Source organism: Pseudophryne corroboree, chromosome 10, assembly GCF_028390025.1.
Source record: "Pseudophryne corroboree isolate aPseCor3 chromosome 10, aPseCor3.hap2, whole genome shotgun sequence".
NCBI classification, from domain to species: domain Eukaryota; kingdom Metazoa; phylum Chordata; class Amphibia; order Anura; family Myobatrachidae; genus Pseudophryne; species Pseudophryne corroboree.
In genome coordinates, this window is record NC_086453.1 from 193,550,757 (window position 1) to 193,571,304 (window position 20,548).

Genomic DNA, 20,548 nt, shown 5'->3' on the forward strand with positions numbered 1-20,548 from the left:
TGTTTCAAACAATACTCTGTTAGGCATGTATTAGGCATACATGGATTTATATAGTTTCTTCATTTCTTATATCATATTCAATGCATGCGTAAACTTATGCCAAAAGTGTTATCAAAATCACAAACACACTATGCTCTGCTTGTATTAGCAGCAGGGGGCAGCATTGCCTAAATTATTAATAAGCTAATAACTACTGATTTGTAGACTTTTCTTCTATACTTGCCAAATATTAAGGAGCTTCTGCTCATTGTTCATGAGAATGTGCAGATATTAATATTTCAACGGATCCATTGCTGCAATAGTATATATCTTTGCTACTGCAAACAATAGACACATAGAAGTCTTTGGTAAAAAAATCTTCTGAAAACATGTTATTTTCCTGTTTCCACATGTCAACATACATTTGAACAAAAAAGTCAGAGTTTAATTCTTTACTATGCAGACTGCTCACAGCAGTAGTCTCGCAGGCAGCATGTTTTTGTACACTAGGGCTAACAGCTGACATCAAATACATGCCTTGGAAAACTGCGAGGACATGCTTGCATTTTAACCACTCCCCACTAACCCCATGTTAACACCCCCAAATGGTCACTTCATGTCATTTTGCAAAGTAATCCTCATTGCGTGCAGGTTCACAATAGCACCTTGATGCATGTACAATGCGAACGCAGCACATGCGCAGTGTGTTGATAATTGCTCAGTTCTGCGAAACATCAGCTTTGCGTACTTCTCTGAATCAGGCCATTTGTCCTACAATAAAAAAAAAGTAGCATAAATAATACGTTTTTTTACAAGCTAGTTAAAAAAAAGTAAAAATAATAATGGGCATCCTTTCAGGAGTCTGAGATCTTTGTTAGGAATAGATTATGCTAATGATGCTTGAGGTATGTGCTCATTATTTTAATTACTGTTCTAAATTTATAATCCCAGAGTGGAGTCCCACAGAATTTTGTAATGAATAATAATGTCGGATGAAAATGAGTATTATGTATTGGTATTTAAGATTGGAGGGCAGCCATGGCATCTCCTGATATCTTACACACACTGGTACATTTGAATATAATGAGACTCTGATCTTCTGACAACGGTCTTCTTCAAATTTGGTTTGCCTATAATCTTACCAGAGGTACTTAAAATATTTCCATCAGGCTCCTATTCTCCAGTTCTCCTTGGGAAGTAGGTTGCTCCCTGTGGTACTGTATTGTTTTCTGGTTATTTTGTTATTTTAAAAATGTGATGTATGGTAGCCCTTACTGAAGAATGTTCCCTTTCATAGACATACGTTATTGAGCGCTGCTCACAGTGTCCGAACAAATGTGACAAATGCATTTTATACCTTGACTGTGTTTTGAGGTGTAAGCTGTCCCATCTCAGGACACGATGTGTTGTTCTGGTTCAGGGATGTTTGCATTGCATTGTTTTAGTCTTGCTGTGGTATCCAGGTACTGTAGTTCATCTTAGTGTGAGAATAATTTAGCATCTGGGGATGGGTGACCCTGATTTATATGTTTGTGGAATTATATTAGATGTTCAGAGAGCATCCAGATTACCAGGATTTTGGCATCAATGTAATCCATAGGTATTGCAAGAGTGGTGGAGAAGTACATGTCATGGCCATTAACAGATTTGTATTCTGTAGGACAACACTGCTTCCCAGAGCTGTGCATTTTTTCACTTCAATTTTTTTTATTATTTTCCATCTTATTAAAAGAAATGCAGAAAAGAGAGAAAAAAAAAGCAGAAAGAAGAAAGGTACATAACTGTAAATTACCCACAGAACAATTTAACCATTTTTATGGTCACACGGTATTACATTCGAAAATTGGGCAATATTCAATATATACATCACCACATCATAGATCCAACAAATACAGGTTGAGTATCCCATATCCAAATATTCCGAAATACGGAATATTCCGAAATACGGACTTTTTTGAATGATAGTGAAACCTTTGTTTTTTGATGACTCAATGTACACAAACTTTGTTTAATACACAAAGTTATTAAAAATATTGTATTAAATTACCTTCATGCTGTGTGTATAAGGTGTATATGAAACATAAATGAATTGTGTGAATGTAGGCACACTTTGTTTAATGCACAAAGTTATAAAAAATCTTGGCTAAAATTACCTTCAGGCTGTGTTTATAAGGTGTATATGTAACATAAATACATTCTGTGCTTAGATTTAGGTCTCATCACCATGATATCTCATTATGGTATGCAATTATTCCAAAATACGGAAAAATCAGATATCCAAAATACGTCTGGTCCCAAGCATTTTGGATAAGGGATACTCAACCTGTATATGTATCCCAAACCTTTGTCCTCTGGCAAGCTTAGATTAAAGATTTTTTTAAATTGAATATTCTTTCCATAATCTCCCATTTTTCTCATGTTCGGATGGAGGCATAGGATTGAACAGTTTTCATATGTTTTCATTTGAAAATTATATTGGTTCTTGTTAATCACTTTAGATAACATAGGTAGAATAGCCAGCTTCCATTGTTGTGCTAAAGCTGCACGTGCTGCTACCACTATCTGACCTAGTATATAACGATAAGAATTCGGAATATCTGAAGAGTACAAATTCGGAATAACAAGAGACGGTGAAGGCTCTATTGTCATTTGCACCACTTCAGACATTAGGTCAAATACCTCTTTCCAGTAGGTATGAAGTACTGGACATTCCCCAAAAATATGAATCAAAGTACCTTCTCTCCCACATTGCCTCCAACAGTTTTTGGAAATGGCCATATTTTATGGAGCTTAGGAGTCAAGTATAGTCTATGAAGCAATTTGTAATGTGTTTCTATATGGTTGACATATTTAGATATACAAGAATATTTTTTTGTAAATGGATTCCCATTGTACCCTTGACAGCTTACATTTTAGATCTATTTCCCACTTATTTTGAGCAGGTGTTTCCATGTTTGGTTTATCTTGAAAATAGTAATACCAAAATGTAATATCTCCCTTTGCCAATTGTTGATATAATTTGTTTACAAGTATTTCTGGGGGCATTGATAATGTGGTACCTGCTTTAGTCATGTCGTGTAACCAAAATTGAAGGTACGCATAGTGGGGGGACTTCAAATATTTGAAAAGTCAGTTGGGTGTCTGTTTTTTCCTGTCTATTAGACACTCAACTGACTTTTTAAACAATTGAATACCCCCCAGTAAGTCTTATTTTCTAAACCATGTTGTGTTTGAAGTTGTAGAAATGGTATTAGGGTCGAACCTAAAATTATATCACTAAGTTTAGTAATTCCTTGTGATATCCAACTATCAACAAAAGGGAAGGTTTCAAAAAGCACAGTGCTTTAATGGACAGGTTTTTTTTGTTGGGAGTCTCCATTCTGCCCTAGATATGATATGCCAGTCCCAGACCTTCATAACATCTTTAACGGTTTGTAAATTCTTTTAAAATGGGGTCTCAGTTTTCCTGGGGTCCATAATAGTTCTATTAAAGGATATTCTCCTAGAGCAGTTTGTTCTAAGTCTGCCCAAGGTTTAGCTCCTAAGGGGAGGGACCAATTTCGAATTTGTGCTAAAATACAAGCGGCCTGGTATTTACCAAGATCTGGCACCTTAATCCCTCCATGTCTCCTTGGAAGTATCATAGTATGTAAAGCCAATTTTGGTTGTTTCTGTTTCTATATATAGTTTACCATTAGTTTTGTAAACTTTACCAAATACTGTTTGGGGTATAAGTAAGGGATGGTCCTAAATAGATACATCAACTTGGTAAGTAAGGACATTCTGAAGGCGGCTTTTTTCCCGAACCATAAAATTTCATAAGTTACCCAAGTTTTAACAAATGTCATCATTTATGTAAACATTGGGGGCATATTAGTCTCAAAAACTTTATCAATATTTACTGGAATTTTAACACCTAGATATGTAATGTACAGTGATTTCCATGTACAATGAAATGAGTGTTTAAGGGCCTCTAATGCTGAAAGAGTAAGATTAAAAGGTAGAGCTTCAGACTTAGGGGGTCATTCCGACCTGACCGTAGCTGTGCTAAATTTAGCACAGCTACGATCACTTAAACTGACATGCAGGGGGACCCCTAGTCCGCCCCGCATGTCAGGCTGCACCCCCCCCCCCCCCGCACAAGTACAAAAGCATCACACAGCGGCGATACTTTTGTACTTGTAGAGTAACTCCCAGCCAGCGCAGCTCCTGTGGCTGGCCGGGAGTTACTCGTCACTGCCCGAGTCGCAGCGGCTGCATGTGACGTCACGCAGCTGCTGCAGCCTGCCCCCCACACGGTCCTGCCACGCCTGCGTTGGCCAGACCGCTCTCACAAAATGGCGGCCAAACGCCACCATGCCGCCCCCTCCCGCCCTGCGACCGCCTCTGCCTGTCAATCAGGCAGAGGCGATCGCTAGGCAACGACAGCCGTCGGCTGTCAGCCATGTTGCAGCGCCAGCGTATGCACAGTTCTGACCTGATCGCTGCGATGAACTGCAGTGAGCGATCAGTTCAGAATGACCCCCTTAGTTAAATTAATCTTTTAAAACTCTACTGAAGGCATCCAATTTATTACCGAGAGCTTGTAAGGAAGACAAAGGCTTGGTAATAAATAGCAGTACGTCATCCACAAACAAACAAATCTTGGAGGTCATTCCGAGTCGTTCGCTCGGAAAATTTCTTCGCATCGCAGCGTTTTTCCGCTTAGTGCGCATGCGCAATGTCCGCACTGCGACTGCGCCAAATAAATTTGCTATGAAGTTTGGATTTTTACTCACGGCTTTTTCTTCGCTCAGGCGATCGTAGTGTGATTGACAGGAAATGGGTGTTACTGGGCGGAAACAGGCCGTTTTATGGGCGTGTGGGAAAAAACGCTACCGTTTCCGGAAAAAACGCGGGAGTGGCTGGAGAAACGGAGGAGTGTCTGGGCGAACGCTGGGTGTGTTTGTGACGTCAAACAAGGAACGATAAGCACTGAACTGATCGCAGATGCCGAGTAAGTCTGAAGCTACTCTGAAACTGCTACGAGATGTGTAATCGCAATATTGCGAATCTTTCGTTCGCAATTTTAAGAAGCTAAGATTCACTCCCAGTAGGCGGCGGCTTAGCGTGTGCTATACTGCTAAATTCGCCTTGCGAGTGAACAACTCGGAATGAGGGCCCTTATGCACTCCTTTTTTAGTAGAAAATCCAGGGAATTCCCCTGACTGCCTAATCTTTTGTACTAAAGGTTCCATAGACAGTATGAATATCAAAAGTGACTGGACATTCCATTAAAAATGTAGTATTTAGCGGATCATAAACCATTACTTAAGACTCGCGCTGTAGAAGAACCATATAGAGCCATAATAGCTTTCATGATCCTTCCTGAAAACCTAAATTGTGACAAAGTATAAAACCTACGTTCCCAATTAAGACTATCAAAAGCCTTTTCAGCGTCTAATGATGATAATATAAACTCTTCCTGAGATCTAGATATCATTTCAATTATGTTGTATTATCTAAGGCTTGCCTATCTAAAACAAAACCAACTTGATCAGGATGTACAATTCTTGTTAGAATTGGAGCTAGTCTGTTTGCTATTAAATGAGCAAAGATTTTTACATCTGTGTTTAAGAGAGCTATACAGTAGGTCTAAAATTTTTGTGATCCAAATGGTTCCCTGCCTTTGGAATAGTTACTATTTGGGCCTCCAATAATTCAACTGGCAGTCCTACTTTAGTTGCCTCATTAAAGAGGGTAGTTAATGTGGGAGTCAGTAGTTCCCCAAATGAGATATAAAAATCGTTGCTGAAATCTCCAGGTCCTGGGGCTTTACCTCTAACCAAAGATTTTTTATTATAAATGAAACCTCTTCAGGTTTCCATGCGGCATTAAGAAAAACCAATTCTTCCTCTGTTAAGGTGGGTAGATTCAAGTTAAGAAAGAAAGAATCAATAATATCCCTGTTAGGTTGAAACGTAGAAGTATCTGAAGGTAAATTATGCAAAGAGGCATAGATATATCTTGAGGGTTGTATATCTTTCCACCTTTTTATTATATATACAGTGTATTCTATTCTTGGCCATTTAGGCCCTAAGTTTCTTTGCCAACATTTTACCGGCTTTATTTCCTGTTGTGTAATATTTATGCTTCATTTTAATTAGGGAAGTCTTCATTTGAGCCATAAAAAGTTTCTGAAGCTGTGAGCGAATCAGCTGGAGCTAGCTTTTTAGGTCTCCAGAGGGTCTACTGTATGTTGATTTAGTTGTTCCAATGTAGCAAGTTTAGATTCTAATTGTCGTTACTTGTTGTATAACTATTCCTTTTATTACTGGTTTGAAAGCACACCAGTGTATTGAGACTGATGTCTCTTCTGTAGAATTATCGTCTAGGTATTGCACCACAGAAGTTTTTATTACATTAACCACTTCTGGAGACTCCAAAAGATGCCCAGGGAATCGCCACAGCCTAATAGGGTCTTTTTTCCTGTCTGGAACCCAAGATAATATAATCGGAGCATGGTCCGACCATGTAATTGGTAAAATTTAAATTTTATCAGTATATTGTAGAGATCTTTTTTCTAATAGTATAAGGTCTATACGCGAATATGTATTATGAACACTTGAGTAATAAATATAATCCCTGATTTCAGTATTCCTTATCCTCCATGTATCGTATAAATCAAATTCTGCAAGAAACCTTTTAAAAATTAAATGCATACTATCCGTCCCCTTGCGTATCTGTGTTTGCGTGGTACCAGACCTGTCTAATCTTGAGTCAGGGGCTACATTAAAATCCTTATATTATCAAGCAACCCTTTCGTATCTCTTAAATTTTAGTACATACCTCCCTTAAGAAGGGAATGTGTCTTGTATTTGGGGCATATAAGGATACTAAGGTCACTTAAAAATTCTCCAAGACCCCTACCAATATGATATATCTACAGTTTTTATCTATAAATTTAGTAGAAAGACTAAAAGATAAATTAGCATGGATTAGGATAACCACCAAGAGGGCAGTTAGCTATGTAACTTGATAGATAATGATTATTTTTAAATAAAGGTGCAACGCCACAATGTCTGTGAAAAGTATGAAGTGCCAGACGCCTTTTGTTTGGTGCATTAAGCCATTTTGTCTTCAATGAAAACATTTTAACCATGTTCTGGAATATTTATTGCTGTGCCAAAGTTTTCAGATTTAATGTTATCATTATGCTTCATTTTTAAAAGATATGAACCTTTTTTTACAAAGAAGATAAAAAGTGAAATGAGTGCAGAACAAGGAAGAGAATAAAGAAAATTATAAGAAGAAAAAAAAAGTGTATTGATTGCCACATAGAACATTACAAAAATAGTGTGGAAAATCCCTCATTTGTAGGAAGGGAGGGGGGTTTCTTCCTCCTTGTGCCTATCATTTATCTTACAATACACACACAAAATTCCTTCTTGTACTTATTACAAAGCATATAAATCCACCTACTAATCAGCTGTAAATCCCTCACCATGTACGGCATATATACAGGTAGGTAGGAAACATGTATCAAGAAATAAATAAAAAGGACAAAACAAAGTTATTTCTAACCCTCTTAACGAGATAACCACATTGCATGTGTTTAATTAAACCCCCTAAATAGAAATATTCGCCTTCTATACCAGAAGAAAGAAGAAAAAAAGGACCTTATGAACGAAGAAAAAGCAGAAAAAAAGAAAGAATATCAATCCAACAGGGTCCAAGCTTCATTTCTAGAGACAACTCACTTCTCCACTCTGTTAGACCCCTAGTGTCTAACACAAAACTTATACTTCATGAAGTTGAACTTCATCTTACGGAACTTTTGACCACTCTGGGTTTACAGAAGCTGGAGATGTAGGTTGTATATCCGACACACTAACATTCCATTCCTTTAACAATTTGAGCCCTGCATCTACTGACAAAACCACATGTGTTCCTTTCGTATGAGGAGTTTAACAGGAAACCCCCATCTATACAAGATCTCGTTCTTCCTTAAGGCCACAGAAAGAGGTTTAAAGGAACTGCATTTCAAAACAGTAGTTACTGAAAAATCCGAAAACAACTGTAGTTCCCCCAGAGCTCCAGGGCTCACGTTGGGTCTAACTGCTTGGAAGATAGCTTCTTTGATGTGAAAAAAATGGAGTCTCAAAAGAACATCCCTTGGGGCTGATGACGGTACATTTCGTGGTTTAGGAGGGTGATCCTATCCATAAGGAAATCCATCTCCTTAGCTGATGGAAGAAGATTTCTGAAGATGTTTAAAACATTGTTGTAGTTCAGTGTTCGATATAGTTTCTGGCATACCCCGGATTTTAACATTATTTCTGCGGGACTGATCTTCCATTTCCATTATTTTATCTTTTAAAGCAGAAATTTCTTTAGCCATGTTGTCGTGTAAAGTAATTAACCTATTCTGTGATACCCAAAGTTCCTCCATTCTATTCTCTAAACGGTCTATCCTCTCTCCTAGGCTAGACATGTTTTTGTTTTGTTTTTGTTTTTTTTGATCTCCTGAAGAGCTTTTTGCATATCAGACATCAAGTCTGACCTTAGGGTTTGTAGCATTTTGTTGCATTACACTTGTTGTTAATGGAGGATCCTTTGAGGCACCTGAAGGCGAACTAGATACAGAGGTATTTGAATAATCCGATCCAGCAGAGGTGTTTTTATCTGGTTCTGGAGTTACTTTACTCTGGGTTCTGGTAGGGATAATTAAATGTGTTAATTTCTGCTGTTTTTTAGGTGCCATTTTCGTCTTTCAGAAAAGAAGGATATTTAAAGGTATAGAAACTGCTATAATATCAGCAAGTAAAGATCATTATGGTATAGTTCCAAGCTTTCTCACAAGGAGGAAAAACCCGTGGGAGCGTCACAAAATTTCACATCACTGGGGAGCAAGGGAAAAAGGACAAAAAAGAGAATTACTGCTTTTTGTGTAATGTTCAGCCGCTGTCCTTATTCCCAATTGGTGTTATTTCCCCCCACTCAAGCCCGGAGCGTGGGGCAGTTATAGCACACAGGAACGGCATGCAGGAATCACCAGCAGCCATTTTATTGTAGCAGGCAGCTTTCTTTTCTTGCCATCTGTGAAACCACCATGCCCAATTCCCAGTCAATAACTGAGCAGCAGCCGTTTTATGGGGGTCATTCCGAGTTGATCGCACGCTGCCAATTTTCGCAGCAATCAGGTAAAAAAAACTGGCAAAACTGCGTATGCACTGCAATGCGCACGCGCGTCGTATAGGTACAGACAGCATCATTGCTATGCAATGCTTCTAGTGACGATTCCATTCGCACAGCCGATTGCAAGGAGATTGACAGGAAGAGGGCGTTTATGGGTGTCAAATGACCGTTTTCTGGGAGTGGTAGGGAAAACGCAGGTGTTTGCAGGGCGGGTATCGGACGTCAATTCCGGGACCTCCTTCGCTGGAATCATCGCACAGGATAAGTAACTACAGGGCTGATCTTGTTTTGCACAAAATGTTTTTGTACCGCTTGGCTGCACATGCGATCGCACACTTGCAAAGCAAAAATACACTCCTACCCCGTGGGCGGCGACTATGCGTTTGCACTGTTTCTAAAAGTAGCTAGCGAGTGATCAACTCAGAATAAGGGCCAATGAGAAGACTCTGTCCTTGCGTGGAGACCCCGGGGATAGCATCTGGGCGATAGCTGTGCATTTTTACTGTAGGCAGATGCCAAGTGAAAAGTAATGAATCTGTGTGGATTTAGTAAATTGCAGTACAGATATTCTTGGCAAACTGTTAATCTCTCTTTTGTATGGAGTATTGGAATATTAAGACTTCAAAATCATGGCGTAATCCTTACTCTATAGAGCAGTGGTTATCAACTCTAGTTTTCAAGTACCACCAACAGGGTATGTTTTGTGGATTTCATTAGTCATGCACAGGTAAATTCATCATTTTGCTAGTTCAGCAATTGTCTGACCTACTTCCACAGACAGAAATCCCAATAACCTGACCATTGGGAAAACGTGAGGGTTGAGCTTGAGAACAACTGCAGTAAAGGATTGTTCCACATAGTAGTGGACCCATAGAAGACTGTTTCTTGCCAGTGGTTTAAAGATGCCTTCCACTCATCTAAAGATTTTTTTGGTCAGTCGCTGGCTAGTTGCCGCTACTCTCCTCTGGTGTTAGACTTGTGGAATAAAAGCTATGTGGTTTTCTATATACCGATGAAGCATTCTTTATTGATGCATCTAGCGAACTCATGTAGAATGCATAGAATTGGCTTATGCACAATAACTTCAAAATTAGTGATGGCATTATTGGTGCATTTTTTATTTTGTGTTTTACAAATTAAGAGGTTAATATATCAAGCTGTGAAAAGAGCAGGGAAGTGGAGAAGTTGCCCATATAAACCAATCGGCTTTGAGGACGCATTTATCAAGTGCACTTTATAAAATGATAGGTACTTGCTAATTGGTTGCTTCTCCACTTTTTTCACAGCTTGATACATTAACCCCTAAGACAGATCTATTTACTAAGCCTTGGATAGAGAAAACGTGGACGGAGATAAAGCACCACTTTATCCGTCCACTTTATCTCCATCCAAGGCTTAGTAAATATACTCCTAAGAGAGGTATCCAATTAGTCAATTACCGCAGCTAAATTGTCTCACCAGGGGCTATCCTATAAGCCCCATTAAGCTGGCGCAAGCAGCGGCTTATCTGGGATTTTGTTTCACCTGCCTCATCTGAAAACGGGGCTGTTTCTTTCAAAAACGCACAGGTTTCTCTGATCCCGTGTGTTTTCATGAGAAAATTATTTTTTTTACATGCAACCAAATTGGATAGCCTGTAAAAAAAAAATATTTATCGGTAAAACTTTGGGAAAAATTGTGAAAACCGTCCATTTTTTGCGCTTGATATTTCTTCTCAGGTAATTGGATACCTCTGGGTGGAGATCAATCTTTGTTTTAGACCATGTAAAATTAAGAAAGGCAAAGTCATGTATAGAGGATAAGCTGTCTGGTTACTTCAGATAAGTGATTCCATCACCGTGATGTGCTGTATATGTAGCAGCCAATACATGCCATGTCAATGAGTAGTTAGACCTTTATTAGCTAATCTATCTCTGTACTGCAGACGGAGGCATTGTGGGTGTATTTGCATAACTTATGAATGATAATACAGAAAGACACTCTCAACAGCTGGTCAGTGGCACCTCCAGGTGGTATTATTACTCAGTAATATGTCAGCATGCCCATTATATTATTTTACATCGATCCACTTTAAATTGTACTGATGATTTTCTGTTTCAGCTCTTATAACACGGCAGCATAAATATCACAGTACTTGCTGGTTCTAAGCTTCAGTTCTAGCAGCATGAATAGTCAGTGTGTTTCAGGACTGGGTTGGAACTATGGATGAACATTTTAATGCACTCTTTTTTTTGCCTATGAGGCCACACTTGCATGCTGCATTGCCGAATAACCTGGGAAATCAGAGGAGGACCATTCTGAATGTATGCAGATTATCACAATGGGTGTTCTCTTCCCCTCTGATGAGGAAGGTGCATTTAAAAAATAAGAATTTACTTACCGATAATTCTATTTCTCGTAGTCCGTAGTGGATGCTGGGGACTCCGTAAGGACCATGGGGAATAGCGGCTCCGCAGGAGACTGGGCACAAAAGTAAAGCTTTAGAACTACCTGGTGTGCACTGGCTCCTCCCCCTATGACCCTCCTCCAAGCCTCAGTTAGGATACTGTGCCCGGACGAGCGTACACAATAAGGAAGGATTTTGAATCCCGGGTAAGACTCATACCAGCCACACCAATCACACGGTATAACTCGTGATCTAAACCCAGTTAACAGCATGATAACAGAGGAGCCTCTAGAAAAGATGGCTCACTACAGCAATAACCCGATTTTTTGGTAACAATAACTATGTACCAGTATTGCAGACAATCCGCACTTGGGATGGGCGCCCAGCATCCACTACGGACTACGAGAAATAGAATTATCGGTAAGTAAATTCTTATTTTCTCTAACGTCCTAAGTGGATGCTGGGGACTCCGTAAGGACCATGGGGATTATACCAAAGCTCCCAAACGGGCGGGAGAGTGCGGATGACTCTGCAGCACCAAATGAGAGAACTCCAGGTCCTCCTCAGCCAGGGTATCAATTTTGTAGAATTTTACAAACGTATTTGCTCCTGACCAAGTAGCTGCTCGGCAAAGTTGTAAAGCCGAGACCCCTCGGGCAGCCGCCCAAGATGAGCCCACCTTCCTTGTGGAGTGGGCATTTACAGATTTTTGGCTGTGGCAGGCCTGCCACAGAATGTGCAAGCTGAATTGTACTACAAATCCAACGAGCAATAGTCTGCTTAGAAGCAGGAGCACCCAGCTTGTTGGGTGCATACAGGATAAACAGCGAGTCAGATTTTCTGACTCCAGCCGTCCTGGAAACATATATTTTCAGGGCCCTGACAACGTCTAGCAACTTGGAGTCCTCCAAGTCCCTAGTAGCCGCAGGCACCACAATAGGTTGGTTCAGGTGAAACGCTGAAACCACCTTAGGGAGAAACTGAGGACGAGTCCTCAATTCCGCCCTGTCCGAATGGAAAATCAGATAAGGGCTTTTACAGGATAAAGCCGCCAATTCTGACACGCGCCTGGCCCAGGCCAGGGCCAACAGCATGACCACTTTCCATGTGAGATATTTTAACTCCACAGATTTAAGTGGTTCAAACCAATGTGACTTTTGGAACCCAAAAACTACATTGAGATCCCAAAGTGCCACTGGAGGCACAAAAGGAGGCTGTATATGCAGTACCCCTTTTACAAACGTCTGAACTTCAGGGACTGAAGCTAGTTCTTTTTGGAAGAAAATTGACAGGGCCGAAATTTGAACCTTAATGGACCCCAATTTCAGGCCCATAGACACTCCTGTTTGCAGGAAATGTAGGAATCGACCCAGTTGAATTTCCTCCGTCGGGCCTTACTGGCCTCGCACCACGCAACATATTTTCGCCAAATGCGGTGATAATGTTTTGCGGTTACATCCTTCCTGGCTTTGATCAGGATTGGGATGACTTCATCCGGAATGCCTTTTTTCCTTCAGGATCCGGCGTTCAACCGCCATGCCGTCAAACGCAGCCGCGGTAAGTCTTGGAACAGACAGGGTCCTTGCTGGAGCAGGTCCCTTCTTAGAGGTAGAGGCCATGGATCCTCCGTGAGCATCTCTTGAAGTTCCGGTTACCAAGTCCTTCTTGGCCAATCCGGAGCCACGAATATAGTGCTTACTCCTCTCCATCTTATCAATCTCAGTACCTTGGGTATGAGAGGCAGAGGAGGGAACACATACACTGACTGGTACACCCACGGTGTTACCAGAGCGTCTACAGCTATTGCCTGAGGGTCCCTTGACCTGGCGCAATACCTGTCGAGTTTTTCCCAACGGTTTATAATCATGTGGAAGACTTCTGGGTGAAGTCTCCACTCTCCCGGGTGGAGGTCGTGTCTGCTGAGGAAGTCTGCTTCCCAGTTGTCCACTCCCGGAATGAATACTGCTGACAGTGCTATCACATGATTTTCCGCCCAGCGAAGAATCCTTGCAGCTTCTGCCATTGCCCTCCTGCTTCTTGTGCCACCCTGTCTGTTTACGTGGGTGACTGCCGTGATGTTGTCCGACTGGATCAACACCGGCTGACCTTGAAGCAGAGGTCTTGCTAAGCTTAGAGCATTGTAAATGGCCCTTAGCTTCAGGATATTTATGTGAAGTGATGTCTCCAGGCTTGACCATAAGCCCTGGAAATTCCTTCCCTGTGTGACTGCTCCCCAGCCTCGCAGGCTGGCATCCGTGGTCACCAGGACCCAGTCCTGAATGCCGAATCTGCGGCCCTCTAGAAGATGAGCACTCTGCAACCACCACAGGAGGGACACCCTTGTCCTTGGTGACAGGGTTATCCGCTGATGCATCTGAAGATGCGACCCGGACCATTTGTCCAGCAGGTCCCACTGGAAAGTTCTTGCGTGGAATCTGCCGAATGGGATTGCTTCGTAGGAAGACACCATTTTACCCAGAACCCTTGTGCATTGATGCACTGAGAGTTGGCTCAGTTTTAGTAGGTTCCTGACTAGCTCGGATAACTCCCTGGCTTTCTCCTCCGGGAGAAACACCTTTTTTTGGACTGTGTCCAGGATCATCCCTAGGAACAGAAGACGAGTCGTCGGAACCAGCTGCGATTTAGGAATATTGAGAATCCAATCGTGCTGCCGCAACACTACCTGAGATAGTGCTACACCGACCTCCAACTGTTCCCTGGATCTTACCCTTATCAGGGAATCGTCCAAGTAAGGGATAACTAAAATTCCCTTCCTTCGAAGGAATATCATCATTTCGGCCATTACCTTGGTAAAGACCCGGGGTGCCGTGGACCATCCATACGGCAGCGTCTGAACTGATAGTGACAGTTCTGTACCATAAACCTGAGGTACCCTTGGTGAGAAGGGTAAATTGGGACATGAAGGTAAGCATCCTCAATGTCCCGAGACATCATGTAGTCCCCTTCTTCCAGGTTCGCAATCACTGCTCTGAGTGACTCAATCTTGAATTTGAACCTCTGTATGTAAGTGTTCAAAGATTTTAGATTTAGAATCGGTCTCACCGAGCCGTCCGGCTTCGGTACCACAACAGTGTGGAATAATACCCCGTTCCCTGTTGCAGGAGGGGTACCTTGATTATCACCTGCTGGGAATACAGCTTGTGAATGGCTTCCAAAACTGTCTCCCTGTCAGAAGGAGACATCGGTAAAGCAGACTTTAGGAAACGGCGAGGGGGAGACGTCTCGAATTCCAATTTGTACCCCTGAAATATCACCTGAAGGATCCAGGGGTCTACTTGCGAGTGAGCCCACTGCGCGCTGAAATTCATTGAGACGGGCCCCCCACCGTGCCTGATTCTGCTTGTAAAGCCCCAGCGTCATACTGAGGGCTTGGCAGAGGCGGGAGAGGGTTTCTGTTCCTGGGAACTGGCTGATTTCTGCAGCCTTTCTCCTCTCCCTCTGTCACGGGGCAGAAATGAGGAACCTTTTGCCCGCTTGTCCACGAAAAGACTGCGCCTGATAATACGGCGTCTTCTCATGTTGAGAGGCGACATGGGGTACAAACGTGGATTTCCCAGCTGTTGCCGTGGCCACCAGGTCTGAAAGACCGACCCCAAATAACTCCTCCCCTTAATAAGGCAATACTTCCAAATGCCGTTTGGAATCCGCATCACCTGACCACTGTCGTGTCCATAACCCTCTACTGGTAGAAATGGACAACGCACTTAGACTTGATGCCAGTCGGCAAATATTCCGCTGTGCATCATGCATATATAGAAATGCATCTTTCAAATGCTCTATAGGCAATAATATACTGTCCCTATCTAGGGTATCAATATTTTCAGTCAGGGAATCCGACCACGCCAACCCAGCACTGCACATCCAGGCTGAGGCGATTGCTGGTCGCAGTATAACACCAGTATGTGTGTAAATACATTTTAGGATACCCTCCTGCTTTCTATCAGCAGGATCCTTAAGGGCGGCCATCTCAGGAGAGGGTAGAGCCCTTGTTCTTACAAGCGTGTGAGCGCTTTATCCACCCTAGGGGGTGTTTCCCAACGCACCCTAACCTCTGGCGGGAAAGGATATAATGCCAATAACATTTTAGAAATTATCAGTTGTTATCGGGGGAAACCCACGCATCATCACACACCTCATTTAATTTCTCAGATTCAGGAAAACTACAGGTAGTTTTTCCTCACCGAACATAATACCCCTTTTTGGTGGTACTCGTATTATCAGAAATGTGTAAAACATTTTTCATTGCCTCAATCATGTAACGTGTGGCCCTACTGGAAGTCACATTTGTCTCTTCACCGTCGACACTGGAGTCAGTATCCGTGTCGGCGTCTATATCTGCCATCTGAGGTAACGGGCGCTTTAGAGCCCCTGACGGCCTATGAGACGTCTGGACAGGCACAAGCTGAGTAGCCGGCTGTCTCATGTCAACCACTGTCTTTTATACAGAGCTGACACTGTCACGTAATTCCTTCCAACAGTTCATCCACTCAGGTGTCGACCCCCTAGGGGGTGACATCACTATTACAGGCAATCTGCTCCGTCTCCACATCATTTTTCTCCTCATACATGTCGACACAAATGTACCGACACACAGCACACACACAGGGAATGCTCTGATAGAGGACAGGACCCCACTAGCCCTTTGGGGAGACAGAGGGAGAGTTTGCCAGCACACACCAGAGCGCTATATATATACAGGGATAACCTTATATAAGTGTTTTTCCCCTTATAGCTGCTGTATTGTTAATACTGCGCCTAATTAGTGCCCCCCTCTCTTTTTTTAACCCTTTCTGTAGTGTAGTGACTGCAGGGGAGAGCCAGGGGAGCTTCCCTCCAACTGAGCTGTGAGGGAAAATGGCGCCAGTGTGCTGAGGAGATAGGCTCCGCCCCTTTTTCGCGGACTTTTCTCCTGCTTTTTTATGGATTCTGGCAGGGGTTAAAATTCATCCATATAGCCCTGGGGGCTATATGTGATGTATTTTCGCCAGCCAAGGTGTTTTTATTGCTGCTCAGGGCGCCCCCCCCTAGCGCCCTGCACCCTCAGTGATTGAAGTGTGAAGTGTGCTGAGGAGCAATGGCGCACAGCTGCAGTGCTGTGCGCTACCTTGGTGAAGACAGGACGTCTTCTGCCGCCGATTTTCCGGACCTCTTCTGTCTTCTGGCTCTGTAAGGGGGCCGGCGGCGCGGCTCTGGGACCCATCCATGGCTGGGCCTGTGATCGTCCCTCTGGAGCTAATGTCCAGTAGCCTAAGAAGCCCAATCCACTCTGCACGCAGGTGAGTTCGCTTCTTCTCCCCTTAGTCCCTCGATGCAGTGAGCCTGTTGCCACCAGGTCTCACTGAAAATAAAAAACCTAAAACTAAACTTTTCACTAAGCAGCTCAGGAGAGCCCCTTAGCCTGCACCCGTCTCGTTCGGGCACAAAAATCTAACTGAGGCTTGGAGGAGGGTCATAGGGGGAGGAGCCAGTGCACACCAGGTAGTTCTAAAGCTTTACTTTTGTGCCCAGTCTCCTGCGGAGCCGCTATTCCCCATGGTCCTTACGGAGTCCCCAGCATCCACTTAGGACGTTAGAGAAATAATGTTTTTATTTTGTTTCTTTTTATCACTGCACAGTGTTTTATTATTGTTCTTCAAAATAGGGTAACCAATTTGTAATTGTCTATTCTTCCCATTAAACCATTACAGGTGCCAGACACAGATGTTAAATCTAGAGAAGAACCAGAGGAGCACTATCAGGATGACCAAGAACAGGACATTGTATGAAAACATTGTGTTTCTAATGGGAATGAGTGGGTAATGTTCTGCTTGATGATTTTCAATATCCATGTTTTACTTTGGTTAAATGGGGACATGTCCACAATAAGAGCTAGTCAATCATAACACTTTATTTCATATAATTTAATTGTGCTTAACGTCCATTACTTGTTATAGTTTTACATGGTTTCCCCTGGCTACCAAAGATCTACCTGTGCCAACATGAGCAGACACAAACCCCCAGGGCACACCACATAAGAAAGTCAGTTTATATGTTCAAAATATTATTATTTTTTCATACAGACCTCTATTGCATAAACTATCTGCCTGCTGTTAGGCTATTGAAGGACATTTTGCAAGGAGTACTAATGACTGGCAGTAAATAACAATAACCTCCACTGAGTAGCTTCAACATAAAAGATAATTATCTAACTCAGGTTTTTGGGGTCTTTCAACTGTTGCAAGATATATTGTACACTTGTTGTTTACAGATTGGGTGTCTTCTTATAAGAAATGTTATTGGTTATCAACTAGTGCAGTGGTTCTCATACTCTGTCCTCAGAACCCCAAATAGTTTACGTTTTTCAGGTCACCCAGCAGGTGCACAGGTGTATTGATTACTCACCGACATGTTTTAAAGATCCACAGGTGCAGCTAATTAATTCACGTGTGATTCTGTGAGACCAGAAATCAAGAACTGTTTAGGGTCTTAAGAACTGAGTTTGAGAACCTGTGGTCTAGTGCAGTGGTTCCCAAACTCTTTTGTCAAGGAGCTAATGGTCCGGGTTCTTAGCATATCCATGCTTGGCTACAGGTGATTTAATTAGTACCTCGGTCAATATGATTTAACCATCTGCGATGAGCCATGAATATTGTTAAAACCTGGACTGTTAGTGCTCGTTAACCACTTGCCTGGCATGGTCGCATCAGGTGCGACCATGCCTGCAAGTGCTCTATCTGACCTGGTCACACAGGATGCAACCAGTCAGATAGAGAGTGTTAGCAGTGGCAGGGAAGAGAAACTTCCCTCCGCTACTGCTGTCAGAGGAACCGGAAGGTCCCTCTGCCTCCCCGCACTCTCCCTGTGTCTGCCATGCTGCCGATCACTGCTAATCGGTCAGCACGGCAGGATCCCCCCCCCCCCCCCCTTCCAGCGGCTGCAGACAATGGCAGCCGCTGGGGAGAGTAAATGAACCCTCCCAGACCCCCCCTGCATACCTGCAGGCTATCCCGGCTTTCAGAAAAGAAAGTAGGAGGCTGCGCTAAATTAATATAATATAACAACAATGGTAATTCGTCTATTAATTACACAATTTAATAATAAAAAGTAATATCGCTAAAATATTTTGATAAATATACCATAAAATACGTGCAACATCAATGTAGCTTTGTAAAAACATACAGTTGAGGTATGAACATTTAAAGGGTTACCCAATTTGCCAGCAATGGAAGAAGTTTATAGGTGGAAAGTCCGTTCCAAAGTAATCCCCCAGATTGGTCCGAGTCCAGTATATATAGGTATTTAAGAGGTAAGCAGTGTCCCATATAGTAGCAAATTACCGCTAGAGGATGTGATGCTCCTGAATTTTGGATGATGAGCTCCTCATGCAGTGCGGTGTATAGAAATCATCGGTTCAGTCTGCTATTGGAATCCTCAAAATACGTGTGATGGTCCGGATCTTAGTGGGGGTGGTTCGGTCTTCCAGCAAAGTGTATCTGGCTTGGGTCCCTTGTGCACCTGACACGTTTCGCTGCAATCAACTAGCAGCTTTTTCAAGGAGCTAATGGTCCGGGTTCTTAGCATATCCATGCTTGGCTACAGGTGATTTAATTAGTACCTTGGTCAATATGATTTAACCATCTGCGATGAGCCATGGATATTGTTAAAACCTGGACTGTTAGTGCTCGTTAACCACTTGCCTGGCATGGTCGCATCAGATGCGACCATCCCTGCAAGTGCTCTATCTGACCTGGTCGCACAGGATGCGACCAGTCAGATAGAGAGTGTCAGCAGCGGCAGGGAAGATGGAAGATAAACTTCCCTCTGCTGTTGCTGTCAGAGGGTACCAGAAGGTCCCTCTGCCTCCTCGCACTCTCCCTGTGTCTGCCATGCTGCCGATCACTGCTGATCGGTCAGCACGGCAGGATCCCCCCCCCCCCCCTTCCCTTCCAGCGGCTGCAGACAATGGCAGCCGCTGGGGAGAGTAAATGAACCCTCCCAGACCCCCCCTGCATACCTGCAGGCTATCCCGGCTTTCAAAATGAATGTTCTGATGGTCGCGATGTTCCCAAACAATGTTTCGATGTTTGGGGGGAAAATTATAAAAAATAAAAATTTCCTTTTCTCTAACGTCCTAGAGGATGCTGGGGACTCTGTAAGGACCATGGGGATAGACGGGCTCCGCAGGAGACATGGGCACTTTAAGTCTTTAGACCTGGGTGTGCTCTGGCTCCTCCCTCTATGCCCTTCCCCCAGACCTCAGTTTGATACTGTGCCCAGAGGAGCTGGGTGCTTTTCAGTGAGCTCTCCTGAGTTTGCTGATAGAAAGTATTTTGTTAGGTGTTTTTTATATTCAGGGAGCTCTGCTTGCAACAGACTCCCTGCATCGAGGGACTGAGGGGAGAGAAGCAGCCCTACTCTCTGAAGCTAGGTTCTCTGAAGCTAGGTCCTGCTTCTTAGGCTACTGGACACCATTAGCTCCAGAGGGATTGGTACGCAGGATCTCACCCTAGCCGTCCGTCCCAGAGCCGCGCCGCCGTCCCCCTTGCAGAGCCGGAAGATAGAAGCCGGGTGAGTATGAGAAGAAAAGAAGACTTCAAAGGCGGCAGAAGACTTCATGATCTTCACTGAGGTAACGCACAGCATTGCAACTGTGCGCCATTGCTCCCACACACCTCACATACTCCGGTCACTGTAAGGGTGCAGGGCGTAGGGGGGGGGGCGCGCCCTGGGCAGCAATATAAACCTCTTATTTGGCAAAAGGAGCATATATACAGCTGGACACTGTATATATGCAGGAGCCCCCGCCAATTTTACACTTTAGCGGGATAGAAGCCCGCCGTCGAGGGGGCGGGGCTTCTCCCTCAGCACTCACCAGCGCCATGTTTTTCTCCACAGCACCGCTGAGAGGAAGCTCCCCGGACTCTCCCCTGCTTATACCACGGTAGAAGAGAGGGTTTTAAAGAAGAGGGGGGGCACATAATTTGGCGCAGATAATAATAACAGCGC

General features: G+C 43.2%; 1 protein-coding gene and 1 long non-coding RNA gene across 5 annotated transcripts in view; one reads left to right on the plus strand and one right to left on the minus strand.

The window, feature by feature from the left end:
* Nucleotides 1-20,548, plus strand: part of LOC134966338 (Golgi integral membrane protein 4-like) — a 504,615-nt gene that overhangs the window by 439,840 nt on the left and 44,227 nt on the right. For 2 of the 4 annotated variants that reach the window (XM_063943006.1, XM_063943007.1), the window contains exon 13: nucleotides 17,251-17,322. In XM_063943006.1, the coding sequence (XP_063799076.1) occupies nucleotides 17,251-17,322 (72 nt within the window). Of the gene's footprint in view, nucleotides 1-17,250; nucleotides 17,359-20,548 lie in introns of all 4 variants that reach the window. The other 2 variants (XM_063943009.1, XM_063943008.1) reach the window with 2 other exon arrangements.
* Nucleotides 1-20,548, minus strand: part of LOC134966339 (uncharacterized) — a 63,798-nt gene that overhangs the window by 249 nt on the left and 43,001 nt on the right. The window contains exon 2 of the long non-coding RNA XR_010188627.1: nucleotides 645-750. This is a non-coding gene — a long non-coding RNA (uncharacterized LOC134966339). The remainder of the gene's footprint in view (nucleotides 1-644; nucleotides 751-20,548) is intronic.